The sequence below is a fragment of the Sorex araneus genome, chromosome 5, assembly GCF_027595985.1.
Source record: "Sorex araneus isolate mSorAra2 chromosome 5, mSorAra2.pri, whole genome shotgun sequence".
NCBI classification, from domain to species: Eukaryota; Metazoa; Chordata; class Mammalia; order Eulipotyphla; family Soricidae; genus Sorex; species Sorex araneus.
This window is the reverse complement of record NC_073306.1, coordinates 84,499,529-84,513,246: the sequence shown is the minus strand read 5'-3', so window position 1 is coordinate 84,513,246 and position 13,718 is coordinate 84,499,529. Positions and strand designations below refer to the sequence as shown.

Genomic DNA, 13,718 nt, shown 5'->3' with positions numbered 1-13,718 from the left:
GAAAGAGGCGGGCCGAGAGGGCGGTGCCTCCGTGTCCAACCAATCGTTTGCCCAACAAGAGAGGACGTGCTTGCGGGCCAATCGGAAGCGGGACGCGCGGCCCCGCCCCCAGGCGCGCGGAGCCCAGCGGCTAGCAGCAGCGAGCGGGAGGCTCGGGTCGTGCGGCATGGCGGGCGGGGCGCGGGAGGTGCTCACTTTGCAGTTGGGGCATTTTTCGGGTTTCGTGGGCGCACACTGGTGGAACCAGCAGGTGAGAGCCCAGGGCGGCTGTCCCCGGGGAGCCTGCCGGCCTGCCCCTCGCGCCCGAGTCCCGTCTTCCCGCTGTGCCTCCGCAGGATGCTGCGCTGGGCGGACAGACAGACGCCAAGGAGCCGCCGGGAGAGCTGTGCCCCGACGTCCTGTTCCGGACGGGCCGGACGCTGCACGGCCAGGAGACCTACACGCCTAGACTCATCCTCATGGACCTAAAGGGTGAGGCCAAGGCCTCGGCCCCATTCCCTGCGCGCGGTCCCCGCCTTCGTCCCCTCCCCCGTGCCCGGCAGCCGCTCCGTTTGCTTCACCTCCCGACCCTTAGCACCTGCCTGGGAGCGCGACCTCAAGGTGCCAAAGAAGGGAGTCGCAGGGGCAAGCCTTGTTGGGGTCTAGCCGTCTTGAGAGGGTGACCTGGGAATAGGGCTTCGGCCCCACTCCCAGCGAACCCTTCCAACCTGTGGTCACCCAAACTGTCAGGGCAGGCCCGGGCGGGGGTTGGGGGGTGGGGAGGGTCTTAGCAAGCTTCGACCTCAGCAGGTTCCTTTTATGTAGGCAGCCTGAGCTCCCTCAAACAGGAAGGAGGACTCTACCACGACAGACAGCTGGATGCTGCCATAGCGTGGTAACTGAGGTGGGGCATGTGATGGCCAACCCCCACAGCGCCCAGGAGCTGCCACAGTGCCCCTTCTGCTTCCTTCTAGGCAGGGGAAGCTCACCACGTACAAAGAGGAGCTCTCCTCCAAGAACCCTTACCTTCAGGACCTGCTGAGTGCAGAGGTGAGGCCTGAGCTTTGATTTGGGGGCAGGCCACACCCAGCAGTGCTCAGGGCTTATTCTGGGCTCTGTGGGTAGTGATTACACTGGCAGGGCTCAGGGGAGGAAACCTAAGCCCACCGCAGGCAAGGCAAACTCCTTAGCCCCTCAGCTTCCTCTGTCGCCCATTACTTTAAATATGTCGGTGGTATTAAAGGGAACAGCACTGTCCCCTTCCTTGACTGTGACTTGCAGGAACAAGAGGCCAAGGGATGTCGCCAGCCCGCGCAGGGTAGATCTGCTCTCCACTGCCTGCTACCACGCAACTTTTTTCCTTCCTGCCAGGGAGTGCTGTGTAGTGATGGTGTCTGGAGGGTCAAGTCTGTTCCCAGCAGCAAAGGTGCGACGCCTCCTCAGACTGCAGGGTGAGGACGGGCCAAGCAGAAACGAAGGGAAAGGAATACGGCTGCCTCTGCTTCGTCTCCAGGACCCCCCACTCTCGCCACGTGCCCAGCTTCCAAGCCGCATCTCCCCACGGAGGATAGCATTCACGTCTGGTCAGACTTCCTCAGGGTCCACCTCCACCCCCGGAGCATCTGCATGGTTCAGAAGTACAACCACGATGGGTAAGAGCGGGTGAAAGGCCCAACTGACCACATCTGTTTGGGGGTTGCACCCAGTGGTGCTGGAGACGGAACCTAGACTCTGAATGTGCTCGTCTTCTTCTGGGGTTGATTTTTGGTGCTCAGGACTCACCCCTGCCTGTGCTTAGGGATCACTCCTGGGAGGCTCAGGGAACCCTATGGGGCATGGGGAATTGAAACTGAGTTGGCCACATGCAAGGCAAGTGCCCAACTATTGCCCTGGCCCACGTCCCCATGCACAAAGCTCAAGGCTACAGTCCCCACCCTCCCTCCAAACAGATTTAGGGTGGGGCTGAGGGAGTCCCAGATTCTGTCTCTGCCTGGCAGGGAAGCGGGGCGCCTGGAGGCCTTTGGTCAGGGAGAGAGCATCCTGAAGGAACCCAAGTACCTGGAGGAGCTGGAGGACCGGCTGCACTTCTATGTGGAGGAATGCGACTTTCTGCAGGTAGCTGTGGGACAGGACATGTCCATGGGCTCCTCTGCCCCTGCCCCCTCTCACCACCCGCCACCTCCATCCAGGGCTTCCAGATCTTGTGTGACCTGCACGATGGCTTCTCAGGGTTAGGCGCTAAGGCCGCAGAGTTGCTCCAAGACGAGTATTCAGGAAGGGGGATCATAACTTGGGGCCTGCTTCCTGGTCCCTACAGTCTCGGGGTAAGTAGAACTTGGAGGTAGCAGCTGGGGAGATGCTCACAGGGTGCGTACTTTGTGTGTGGAAGGCCAGGGTGGCAGGAGGGACCCCAAAATAAACAAACATTCCCCAGTCAAAAAGGTGTTTAAGGGGCTGGAGCGATAGCATAGCGGGTAGGGCGTTTGCCTTGCACTTGGCCAACCCGGGTTCGATTCCCAGCATCCCACATGGTCCCGAGCACCGCCAGGAGTAATTCCTGAGTGCAGAGCCAGGAGTAACCCCTGAGCATCGCCGGGTGTGACCCCCAAAAAAAAAAAAAGGCGCTTAAGGCAAACCTTTCTTCTGCCAGGAACCACAAAAAAACATCTACCGAGTGTTAAACACGGCCTTCGGGATGGTGCGCCTGGCTGCTCACAGCTCCCTGCTCTGCCCCTTGTCGCTGGGTGGGGGCCTGGGGCTGCGACCGGAGCCCCCCGTCAGCTTCCCTCACTTGCGCTATGATGTAAGACCCCTCCCCTCCCCAACCAGCACCCTGCAGAACACTGCAAGGATGTGGCCCCCAAACCGCGCTATCCCTGGCCAGCGTTGGGGCCCACACACCCCAGCTCGCCTGTCACTCCCACCTGTCTTCCCGTTCTCTTATGTCCCTCTTCCAGGCTACCCTGCCCTTCCACTGCAGCGCCATCCTGGCCACAGCCCTGGACACACTCACAGTCCCCTACCGCCTCCACACCACACCGCTCCCCATGGTTCATCTCGCTGATATGCTGAGCGGCGCTGGGAAGAAGGTAGGAGCTTTGGCAGGGCGGGGGGGTGGGAGCTTTGAGCGCTCAGGCAGAGCCCTGCGACCCCTGCCCAGAATCTCACTTGCTCACCACCACCCCCCAAATCGCAGGTGGTGACCGCAGAAGCCACCATCCCCTTCCCCTTGGGTCCCAGCCAGTCACTTCCTGACATCCTGCTGCAACTGGGAAGCACCTCCCCCTGGACCCCGCTGTCTGGATGTGGGGACCCTCCTGGAGCACGCTGCTTTGCCCAGTCAGTGGTGCTACGGGGTCTCGACAGAGCTCACCACACCAGGTGAGCCACGCAGTCCCTGCATTCTGGACTCACATGGGTCCCATCTCCTTCCCTCGTCTGCCATTTCCTCCATCCACCTCACTCCTGAAATAAAGGGCAGGCTGGGGACAGGAGAGCAGGGAAGCCACCAGATTCCATCCCCAGCAGCACACAAGGGCCTCAAGCCCAGCCAGGAGGTCCCTGATCAGGGAGCCAGGAGCCCCGCGTTAGCTGGCCCACTGAGGACCCAGACACACAAGGTCCCAGCTCCTTTTCCACGCTCCTTGCCTGTGCTGCCTGCACAGATGAAATGTGGCTCTGGGCCCAAAAGACGGCCCAGTGGCATGCAGGTAGTGGGGGCCCATGCCCAGCACCACACGGTCCCCTGAGCACTGCCAGAATTCGCTCTCAAGCAGAGCTGGGTGTGACCCCACACCAAAGCCCGTGGATGAGTAACAGCACCGCTGGCTTTGTCCTGGCAGTCAGCTGAGCCCAGGAACACCTCTGCCCTCCCCACTCCACGCCTGCAGTACTGGAGACGAAGTCTTGGCTCAGTTTGTCCAGCAGCGGCAGCCCCGAGTCAGGTCAGTGCGGGGGACTCCTGGAACGCCCCACCCGCAGCTCCGCAGCTCCGCAGCTCAGCAGCTCAGCAGCTCTGCTCTCGCCCTGCAGCTCCTCCCACCTGCTGCTGACACCCTGCCTGGTGGCGCCCCCATACCCCTGCCTCTTCTCCTCTCACCTCAGCCGCCACGGTCTGGTTCTGGACGGTCCCCCCACTGGGGCAGGTAGGTAGGAGGCAAAGAAGAGTAAGTGCCAGAGTCCAAAGATAGTACAGTGGGGGGCTGGAGCGATAGCACAGCGGGTAGGGCGTTCGCCTTGCACGCGGCCAACCCGGGTTCGAATCCCAGCATCCCATATGGTCCCCCAAGCACTGCCAGGAGTAATTCCTGAAGCCAGGAGTAACCCCTGAGCATCGCTGGGTGTGACCCAAAAAGCAAAAAAAAAAAAAAACAAAGATAGTTAGTACAGTGGATAGGGTCCTTGCCTGACATGGCCAACCTGGGCTCAATCCCCAGTATTCCATATGGTTCCCCAAGCACTGCCAGGAATAACCCCTGAGCATCACTGGGTGTGGCCCAATTACAACAAGAAAATTAAGTTCCCTCCCTGGGCAGAGGCAGTGAGCCAGTGCTGTATCTTCAGAAGCAGGCCCAGAGCCCTGCTCCCGGGGCCACTCACAGCCTCCATCCTCCCTGCAGCCGTGGAGAGCATCCCCGTGCTGGGGTCTCTGAACTCGTCCTCTGCCCTGCACGGTGCCCTGGGAGGTCTGGCCCAGGAGCTCAGCAAACTCGACCTGCGGCGCTGGGCCAGCTTCATGGAGGCGGGCGTGGAGCAGGACGACATGGGGGAGATGCTTCAGGACCTCCAGAGCCTGGCCCAGTGCTACCAGGCTAGTGACAGCCTCATGGACTAGTGCTCCCAGGAAGGGCAGAGCTGGTTTCAAATAAAGACTGCGGGAAGTAGGTGCCCACTGTCCTCGGCCTCTCGGGCCTCTTTGTGCATTTATTACAAGAAAAAAAATGCCGTGATTCCCTCACACGACAATAAATAGTTGCCTCAGACTGGGAAAAGCTGAGTGAGGAGGACAGTTGCCGCCTTCAGTGCCACTGACAGCATCTGTTTCAAAGGCCTTGGCCAGGGGCTCCGGGATGGTCCTGCTGGCCGACAGTCTGCCCTGCCCCAGCCCCTCCACTGGGCTGGATAGCGCATCCTCTCCCTCGGTGGGCGCCTTGCGTCTCACTCATCCGGCTCCTCCTCAGACAGAAGGTCCCCATGGTCCGACAGTTGGTCTGTGTTGCTGGTACTAGTGGCATCGTCGTCATCCTCAGAGCTGGCCTCACACGCGGTGTGGAAGAGCTGCATGAGCTCTCGAAAGCGGAGGGAGACCTGGGGGAGGGGAGGGGGGCCCACAGGCCTGCTCCAGACTCCGTTCCCAGGGGAGAACCTTGGGGCTGCCGTGGACGCCAATGCCACCCCTTACCTCGGCAGGGGTCTTGTTCCCCAGCTGCTGAGAGATGGCGTTAAACGTCTGCGGCTGAGCCCCTTGCTCCTGACACACGGTGAGGATCACTCGATCAGCCTCCCTGCAGCCCCGTCAGGAAGAACCGTCATGACAGAGCCCGGGGGCCGGCGCCACCCTCCCCACAGCCCTCCACGCCACCTACCTGGTCCACAGCACCACCTTCTCCCCCGTGGAGCTGACCTTGCTATTGTTGGCGCAAACTGTAGCCTCAGCCGCCTTGGGCAGCTGCTCCCCCTCGGGGCTCCGGCCCGGTGTCCCACCGTCCTTGGTCAAACCCCCACTTGAGGTCCTGGGAGACGGGGCTGAGGGGACCCTTCTTGACGACACTTCCCGGAGCGGGGACACCGCAGGGGCCAGTCCCCCCACAGCTCTGCCCACAGGCAGCCCGCTCTCTGGAGAATCTGCTGGACCCAGTCTTCTCCCATAGTCTGTGGTCCTGGGATGGACAGGGCTTGGGGAGGAAGCAGGGGGCTCCACGGCTGATGCGTCCCAGGCCAGCAAGGAAGCTGTGGTCTCCCCTTCTGCCCGCTGGTCCAGAGGTCTGGGGGACGCCGTAGGGCGGGCAAGCAGCGCAGGCCTTTCCTGCTCCCTCCTGTCAGTGTGGGGCACACATTGTGTTGTGGGGGGCAGCTGAGAACTCTCAGGGGAGCCGGCGGGAGGGCCCGCCAGGAGGAGCTGGTCTCTGAGAGTCACTTCTTGAGCGGAAAGCAGAGTGCTGCCCACTGCCAGGCCTGTGCGGAGGGAAATGGCTTCTCAGGGGACGGACGAGGCCAGCTGCCCTGGGGGCTATACTCTGCTGTGCCCAGGGGCGAGGGGGTGTGGGAGAATCACCTCTGAGGATGCAGCTCCGACAACCAGAGCACTGTGGGGGTGCGGAGGGGCAAAGTTGGGAGAGCAGAACACGAGGGACACAGCCCCAGACTTCCCCAGCGACATTCTCACCCAAAGCATGTGGGTAGAGGACAGGCTGGCCACTCACCGGCCACAGGCAAGTCCCCCTTTCTGTTGGTCCTGCCAGTCCTGCTCGGGGTGGCCTCTGGGTCCTCCTCCAGCGCATCCTTGCCCACCCCAATTTCCTTGGGGCTGGGCTCTCGGTGGGGGCTGCTGCCCACCACCTCCGGGGGCTCCTTGCTCTTGTACGGTTTGCTGTCACACGCCTGCAGGGACGGCAGGGGTCAAGAGTCTCCGGGAGCCTCAGAGTGACAGCGAGCCACTCACCCGCCAGCCAGCTGCCCGGAGCCGTGGCCCAGCCAAGAGCCTTCCACATGCTCCAGCTCTAACCAAGTCTGATTTTGCTGCCAACCTCCCTGGCTCACCTTTCTGTTTGGGAGCTGTTTTCCTGGCACAGGTTTATTTCATTAGAAACAAATACAGAGGGGATCAGAGCGATAGTACACTGGGAGAGGACACTTGAGTTGCATGCAAGCAACCCAGGCTTGATCTCTGGCATCCCATATGGTCCTCTCAGTACTGCCAGGAGGATTCCTCAGTGCAGTCAGGAGGAAACCCTGAGCATTGCTGGGTGTGGCCCCAAAACCAAAAATCAATGCAAAAAATTACACAGGGGCCAACAGTGGCAAAAGCACTGGCCTTGCATGTGGCTAACACGGGTTTTATCCCAGGCACACCACAGGGTCCCCCATGTACTACCAGATGTGGCCTCCAGACAAAAAATACACAGAAGCAGCAACAATGTCCAGGGGCTAGAGACTCAATTCAGTGAAAGACACGCGTCCTGGTCATGTTTCCCTGAGCCTGCAGGTAACCATGGGGTTGGCCTCCCTCCCCAGCACTGTCCGTGGTGGCCTACAGGCAACCAAAACTGAGCTCTCCATACATTGAATAAAAAGCAAAGTTTAGGTCCAGACCTCAGGGGAAGGGCATTTGTCTTGCTCATGACCAGCCCTCGTCCCATCCCCAGTATCCCATATGGTTCCCTAAGCGCCGCCAGGAGGAACTTCTGAATGCAGAGCCAGAAATAATCCCTGAACACCTGTGGGTATGGCCCAAAAATCAAAAAACAGGGAAGTGGGGGGAGAAGGGGAAGCAAAGTCTATTAAATCATTTTAAAAGATTATATTTACATATGTGTGTGCACTGAATGATTTAAGTATGTTATGACTTTTTTTTTCTTTTTGGCCCACACCCGGCGATGCACAGAGGAATGCACTCCTGGCTCATGCATTCAGGAATTACTCCTGGCGGTGCTCAGGTCAGCTGGGTACCAGGTAAATGCCCTACTACTGTGCTACCGTTCCAGCTCCATAAATATGTTACGACTTTTTAGGAAATCAACAAAATCTGAAGTCTGTGGGTACCAACACTTCCCCGAACAATAAGGCAGCTTGGGGGTGTTTGTACCGCGCGGCACCAACCCATTTCCTGGCCAGTCCCACCTCACCTTGCTGCTGCAGTGGCTACAATTTCTCCTCTTGCTCTTCTTCAGCTTGGAATCGGGGCCTCCTTCATGGCAGGGACAGATGCAGTCCTTGGCCCCGTCTGGCCACTCAGCCTCCTAGAAAATACCCGGGCTTGGGAAGCTGCCAGGCATTTCTGGTACCAAGCGAGGAAGGTGAGCTGCCAGCCAGGGCATGCCACCCACTGGCCCCTGCCTTTTTTTCTCGTATTATGGCCACCACTTCACACTGCCCGGGGAATGCGATAGTAAACACTCGCCAGTTAGGATGCCCAGAGAATCCCTGCAGGACACAGCAAGGACACAGCCCAACTGCCCAGATGTTTCAGGAAACAGGTGAACCATGACCTAAGACCCATCTGAACTCTTTCAAGGTCCCTGAGATGAGGCTGGATGTGTGCCAAGCTTTCGCCACATACTCCTATTCCATCAACCCAAGAAACGGAAGGACCATGATCCCCCCACTGACGACGATAACATGGAACAACAGACCTCAGACACTGCATGCTGTCCCAGCGACAGCTACTGCTTTCCCCAAGGTGTACGATAAAGGCTCCCGCAGCGGCCCCAGGGCCCAACCCCAGAACTGCATATGGTCCCTGAGGCCCACAAGGAAGTCCCAAGCACCACCAAAAAAAGGGAAACACTCGGTGAGGAGCCGCAGAATTTGAGAGTCCTGCCCTTCACGGCCACTGAACAAACTGGGCCCCGGGAGACGGAGCGACAGTACAGCTACAGAGGCACTTGTCTTGCGTGCAGCCCACCCTGATTCAATCCCAGGCACCCCACAGGGCCCGCTGAACCCCACCAGAAGTGATCCCTGAGCACAGCTGGATGTGGCACAAAAATAAACGTGGATCCTGGCAAATGCTCCTTTCAAGTGCAACCTCCTCACAGCATCATGACAAGCGGGTAGGGCGTTTGCCTTACACACGGCCAACCAGGGTTTGATTCCTCTGTCCCTCTCAGAGAGCCTTGCAAGCTACCGAGAGTATCTAGCTCACACAGCAGAGCTTGGCAAGCTCCCCATAGCGTATTCGATATGATAGTAATAACAAGTCTCACAATGGAGACGTTACTGGTGCCCCCTCGAGGAAATCGATGAACAACAGGAAGACAGTGCTATAGTGCTACTAGGAAATAGTTCCCAGAGAAACGGGCTACTTGAGGGGCTGGAGCAATAGCACAGCGGGTAGGGCGTTTGCCTTGCAGGAGGCCGACCCAGATTCGAATCCCAGTATCCCATATGGTCCCCTGAGCACCGCCAGGGGTGATTCCTGAGTGCATGAGCCAGGAGTGACCCCTGTGCATCGCCGGGTGTGACCCAAAAAGCAAAAAAAAAAAAAAAGAAACGGGCTACTTGAGCACACAACTAAGCACCAGCCGTGTTATCACTGCTAAGATGAGCTAACTTGGCTCTGGGTCCTCACAGACAGGAAGGGAATCACCCCAGAGCAATAATCCTACTCCTGCAATGAAAGGAGGCAGCAGATCCTTGAATGAGGGTAGGTGGGCCTCCTCAAGAACGCTGCTCCCCACACTCAGGCGGACCGCGGGTCGGCAGTGCCACAGCCCTGCCCCCACATGTACCTTATCAGGATTCTGCACCCCAATCTCCTTCCTCCTCTTGTTCTTGGAGGCTGTGGGGATCTTGGGCGGTTCCTCTTCCTCGTCCACATCAGGCAGCGCCACTTCCTCGAAGCCGTCAAACTGAGGGGGCGTGGGGGCTGCTCAGCACCCATAGCCGACCCTCCCCGCTTGCAGCCACCCCCACCCACCCAGCTGAGGAAGGCAGCCTCAGGCCCCCACCTCATACTCTTTCTCCTCACTCCAGTTGATCTCTTCAAAGTCGCCCATCCGGCTGGCTGTGGGGCGCAGATGGTCGAAGAAGATGGAGAACTCATCCTGGAGGTGGTCGTGGCCCTTGAGGAGCTGCCACATCTGTGTCTTGAGCTGGCAAGAGTGGCAAAGGGAACAGGCTGGGCTACTGAGGCTCCAAGGTGCTGCACCCACTGCCTCAGGTAACCAGGGGTCAAGGCCAGCACACTGAGACATCGGAGCTGTCACCTCCCTCCTTTTGTGCCTAAGGGAGTCCCACTGGCAGTTCAGCTGCCCCAACAGCTCCGAGTGGACACTCCCAAGGTGTCTGTGAGCTCTGCTGCTACCACAGATGCCCAGTCCCGGCACTGGCCCCAGAGGGCAGGACTGCAGACATCCCCTGGCCTTCCAATTCTAGGAAGACCCTTGGGCTCCCGCTCAGGGAGTGGGGAGGCTCTCACTCTTCTGATACTTTGCTTCCTTCTTTGGAGCAAGACCAGATTGTATCTATTCCTGGTTTTATGCTCAGGAGTGACCTCAGGAGTGGCAATGCTCGGGGAACCCTATGCGGGGTCAGGGGAGGTAGCTGGGTGGGTGGCGCATAAGGCCAACACTTCCAGCCCTGTCCCTATCCCTCTGGGCCTCCAGTACTCATGTGTGTAGGGCAGGCCCGCAAGTCCTTTCTTTATCTACTGCAAAAGCCCTTGTTCTCCCAGAAGCAAGACAACACCGGGCAGGCAAGGGGAAGGGAGAAGGGGAAACCCAAATACCTCCATGATCTCCCGGGGCAGGCAGTCTGCACAGCTCTGCAGGACCTTGATGATCTTCTGGTGGTGTGAGGGGTTCTCTGCAAAGCAAATTTCCAACTGCCGGAGAAACTTGCGACTCTTCTCAAAAGCCTGCTGCTCCTCAAACTAGCAGCGGGGAAAGAGGGCAAAGGCAAAGTCAGCAACACAGAGAGGGCAAGGGCTGGAGGGGAATAATACAACTCTGGGTTGTTATGAAGATTCCAGGATCTTGGCCCACAGGCCTCCCAGGCCAAGAGAACAAAGACATGAATAAGAGATTGCAGAAATGGCCACATCCCAATGCCATTTGGCATTTCCTGGATAATCAGACTCTCGGATTCCTATGGCATTTCAATGACTCAGAGAAATTTTTTTTTTTACTTTTTTGACTTTTTGGCTTTTTGGGTTACACCCAGCAATGCTCAGAGGTTACTCCTGGCTCTGCACTCAGGAATTATTCCTGGCGGTGCTCAGGAAGTAATAGGACAGGATTTGTCCTGCACACAACTGACCCGGGTTCAATCACCGGCACCCCAATTAAATCCCCAGCGCAGAGCCAAGAATTAGCTGAGCATCATAACGTGTGGCCCAAAAAATGAGGAAAAATAAATACAGCCACAACAAAGAGACCTGACTGTGCTGGGCACTTGGCATTACACCCAGCAGTGCTCAGAGGACCATGCAGTGCCAGGGCCCTCAGCCAGGGCCCTCTGCACTCTCCTCCAGCCTGACTGACATTCAGCGGAGGCAGAAGCAAAGCCTTCAGTCAATGCCCTCCTGAGGGGCATTCCTCCTGAGGGGGAAGCAGAGAAGGGTGAAGTGTGGGGAGACCGTCCCAAGAGGCAGAAAATGCTTCCGCCCTGGGGTTGGGGATGCTGGAGGAGCCTCAGGAGGTCGGCAAGTGACTCAACTCTCTTCCGGCCTTGCTCGGGAACACGGAGACTCGGGACTTGCTGCCCGCTCCCTTCTACTTACTAAGCCACAGGCTAGGGCTTGCTCAGGCAGCAAGAACGCAGCAAAGTCCTTCAGCAGCTGCGGCCAGTCCTGTAGCAGAGTCTGCAGGCTTTTGTAAAGATCCACCGCTGTCTGCTTCTGGGCGCTGGACTCAAACTCATAGATGACCTGAAGGAAGTCCTCGTACTTGCCAGGGACATGCTGAAGGGCTTCCCGTACCTAGCCAGGGAGAGTTTCCACCATGGAGCCCCTTTCTGTGGGCTCCAACAAGAAACCAGGGCCACCATCCCAGAGTGGCAAGACCATCCCCCAGAGGCCACTGACAAGCAGCAGAAGACACTGTTCCCTGAGTCAGGCACAGCTCCCAGCTGGACGGTGGCAACTCATCCCAGCCCCCACCAGCTCCCGGTCCTGACCTCAGCTCCAAGGAGACGGGAAGGAGAGCTCAGAGCATCTCAGCATGTGAGCCATCACATACGGGCAAATACCAGAGAAGCTGGGGAGTAAGTCAGCTACTAAACATGCAGCCGATTTTGCAAGGGGGCAAGAGGACCAGCGGAAAGAGCCACCAAAAGCTTGAGTTCTCGGACCAGGACAGGGGCTGGGAACTACTGGTTTGGATGTACTAGAACCAGGCCAAGGTGCTTCTGAGAGCCCCACCCTGGCCAGGGCGCAAGTCCTGCCATCATCACCTGCCCCCACCAGTGGGCAACAAGCCTGCTGGGAGCTGAGCTGTGTCCCCAGCGGGTCAGGATTGAGGAATGCCCGGCCCGCTGACGCCAGGCAAGCACCCGGAGAGCAGAGCGGCCACACGGGTGCCTACCCGGGCCAGGTACGCCTGCGCAAAGGCCAGGTCCTTCTGCTCCCGCAGCGGGTCGCGCTCCAGAATGTCCTCGTCGAAGAGCAGCAGCAGCTTGGCCGTGTCCTTGCTGGCCCGGGCCCGGCTCACCCGCCTGCTCCGAGCGCGGTGCTTGTTCCGGCCCTTGCCAGACTCCTTGATGTGCTCTCCTGGGGGGGGGGACAAGCAAAAGGGACCGTTGCTCGCACATGTCAGGCACAGGACCTGGCGACACCCCGACACCAGCGATCATCAGGGAGAAAAGCCATCGGAGGCACAGGCGCATCAGCGTGCAGCGAGGTGTGGGGGGCAGTCATGCACCGCGTGCAGAGAGAAGGGTCTGAGGAGCGGCTCCGGCTTGAGTTGGGCTCGAGTTGGGCTCCTGGGGGCCGCAGCCCAGTGAAGAGTGAGAGCTCACAGCTCACCGTATTCACGAAATCAGACCCGGTCCTGGTCACCTATGTGGCCTCGCAGGAAAGAACCAGGATGAAAGGCCAGGAAGAGCATGCCGCAACACAAAGCGGGCCCTCACGCGGGAGAGACCCTGGGAACAAAAAAGGGACCAAAGAGCTGGCTACCTCACACATATACCTGGAGGGAGCAGAAAGGAAGCTTCCAGAAACAGGGGTGTGTCTGCAAGGGATAAGGGGGACGCAGGGGCGCCAGGGTTTCTCCTGGAGTCTCTGCACCCAGTTTCCAAGCAAGCCACTTGGACACCCCAAATCCAGAGCTATGGGGGCTGGAGCGATAGCAAAGCGGGTAGGGCATTTGCCTTGCACGCGGCCAACCCAGGTTCAATTCCCACATCCCATATGGTCCCCCGAGCACCGCCAGGAGTAACTCCTAAGTGCATGAGCCAGGAGTAAACCCCTGAGCATTGCTGGGTGTGACCCAAAAAAAAAAAATCCAGAGCTACCAGCGCTTCATGCCCCTCCCCATCCCCAGACTACCCCACATACCAGGCGGGGTACCACTGCGCTGAGCCTCCGGAGGGAGTGGGGGTGACGCAAAGGGAGCTGGGGGCGTGACAGCAGGGCACCCGAGGGCATCATCCTGCATCTCCTTCCCGAGGCTCTCCAGGCCTTCCGCCTCCTCCTCATCCTCCTCCTCGGGCTCCGAGTTCTCTTCCTGAGAGTTCTCTTCCTCAGACTCCCCGTCCTGACTCATGCGCCTTTCCGAGGCGAGCCAAGTCAGCTTCTCCATGGTCTCCTGCAAGACCCAGCCCTCGGGGTGCTCAGGCAGCTGCGGGGCTTCCCCAGCTTCTGCAGGAGAGCCATCCCACCAGCTGGGGGCCCAGGGGGGACAGTCCCAGGGGGCTGGTCGTCCTTCTGAACGGTCCCCGCCACCCTGAAGCTGGACTGTCTCCACCCCATCAGTACTTGGACTTGAGGCATTTCCATGGTGCTCAGGGGATTCAAAGGGTAAACGAGTTTGAGGCAAACATAAAGACAACTGTATAAAGACAACTTTTCACCTCCTGGC

General features: G+C 59.0%; 2 protein-coding genes across 3 annotated transcripts in view; one reads left to right on the top strand and one right to left on the bottom strand.

The window, feature by feature from the left end:
- Positions 1–94: 94 nt before the first annotated feature.
- MSTO1 (misato mitochondrial distribution and morphology regulator 1) lies at positions 95–4,873 on the top strand. The gene is made up of 14 exons (XM_004619293.2): positions 95–250; positions 336–471; positions 805–874; positions 954–1,029; positions 1,351–1,405; positions 1,493–1,631; positions 1,977–2,094; positions 2,169–2,303; positions 2,630–2,782; positions 2,937–3,068; positions 3,176–3,360; positions 3,822–3,923; positions 4,012–4,124; positions 4,599–4,873. Exons 1-14 carry the CDS (start codon positions 167–169, stop codon positions 4,811–4,813), a joined length of 1,713 nt encoding a protein of 570 aa, XP_004619350.1. The 5' UTR covers positions 95–166; the 3' UTR covers positions 4,814–4,873.
- Positions 4,869–13,718, bottom strand: part of GON4L (gon-4 like) — a 49,977-nt gene continuing 41,127 nt past the window's right edge. For both annotated transcript variants that reach the window (XM_055139891.1, XM_004619295.2), the window contains exons 22-32: positions 13,196–13,445; positions 12,222–12,406; positions 11,420–11,617; positions 10,427–10,570; positions 9,648–9,791; positions 9,429–9,548; positions 7,824–7,937; positions 6,402–6,579; positions 5,565–6,153; positions 5,381–5,483; positions 4,869–5,286 (exon numbers count right to left, since the gene is read on the bottom strand). In XM_055139891.1, the coding sequence (XP_054995866.1) occupies positions 5,137–5,286; positions 5,381–5,483; positions 5,565–6,153; positions 6,402–6,579; positions 7,824–7,937; positions 9,429–9,548; positions 9,648–9,791; positions 10,427–10,570; positions 11,420–11,617; positions 12,222–12,406; positions 13,196–13,445 (2,175 nt within the window). In that variant the 3' untranslated portion in view covers positions 4,869–5,136. The remainder of the gene's footprint in view (positions 5,287–5,380; positions 5,484–5,564; positions 6,154–6,401; positions 6,580–7,823; positions 7,938–9,428; positions 9,549–9,647; positions 9,792–10,426; positions 10,571–11,419; positions 11,618–12,221; positions 12,407–13,195; positions 13,446–13,718) is intronic.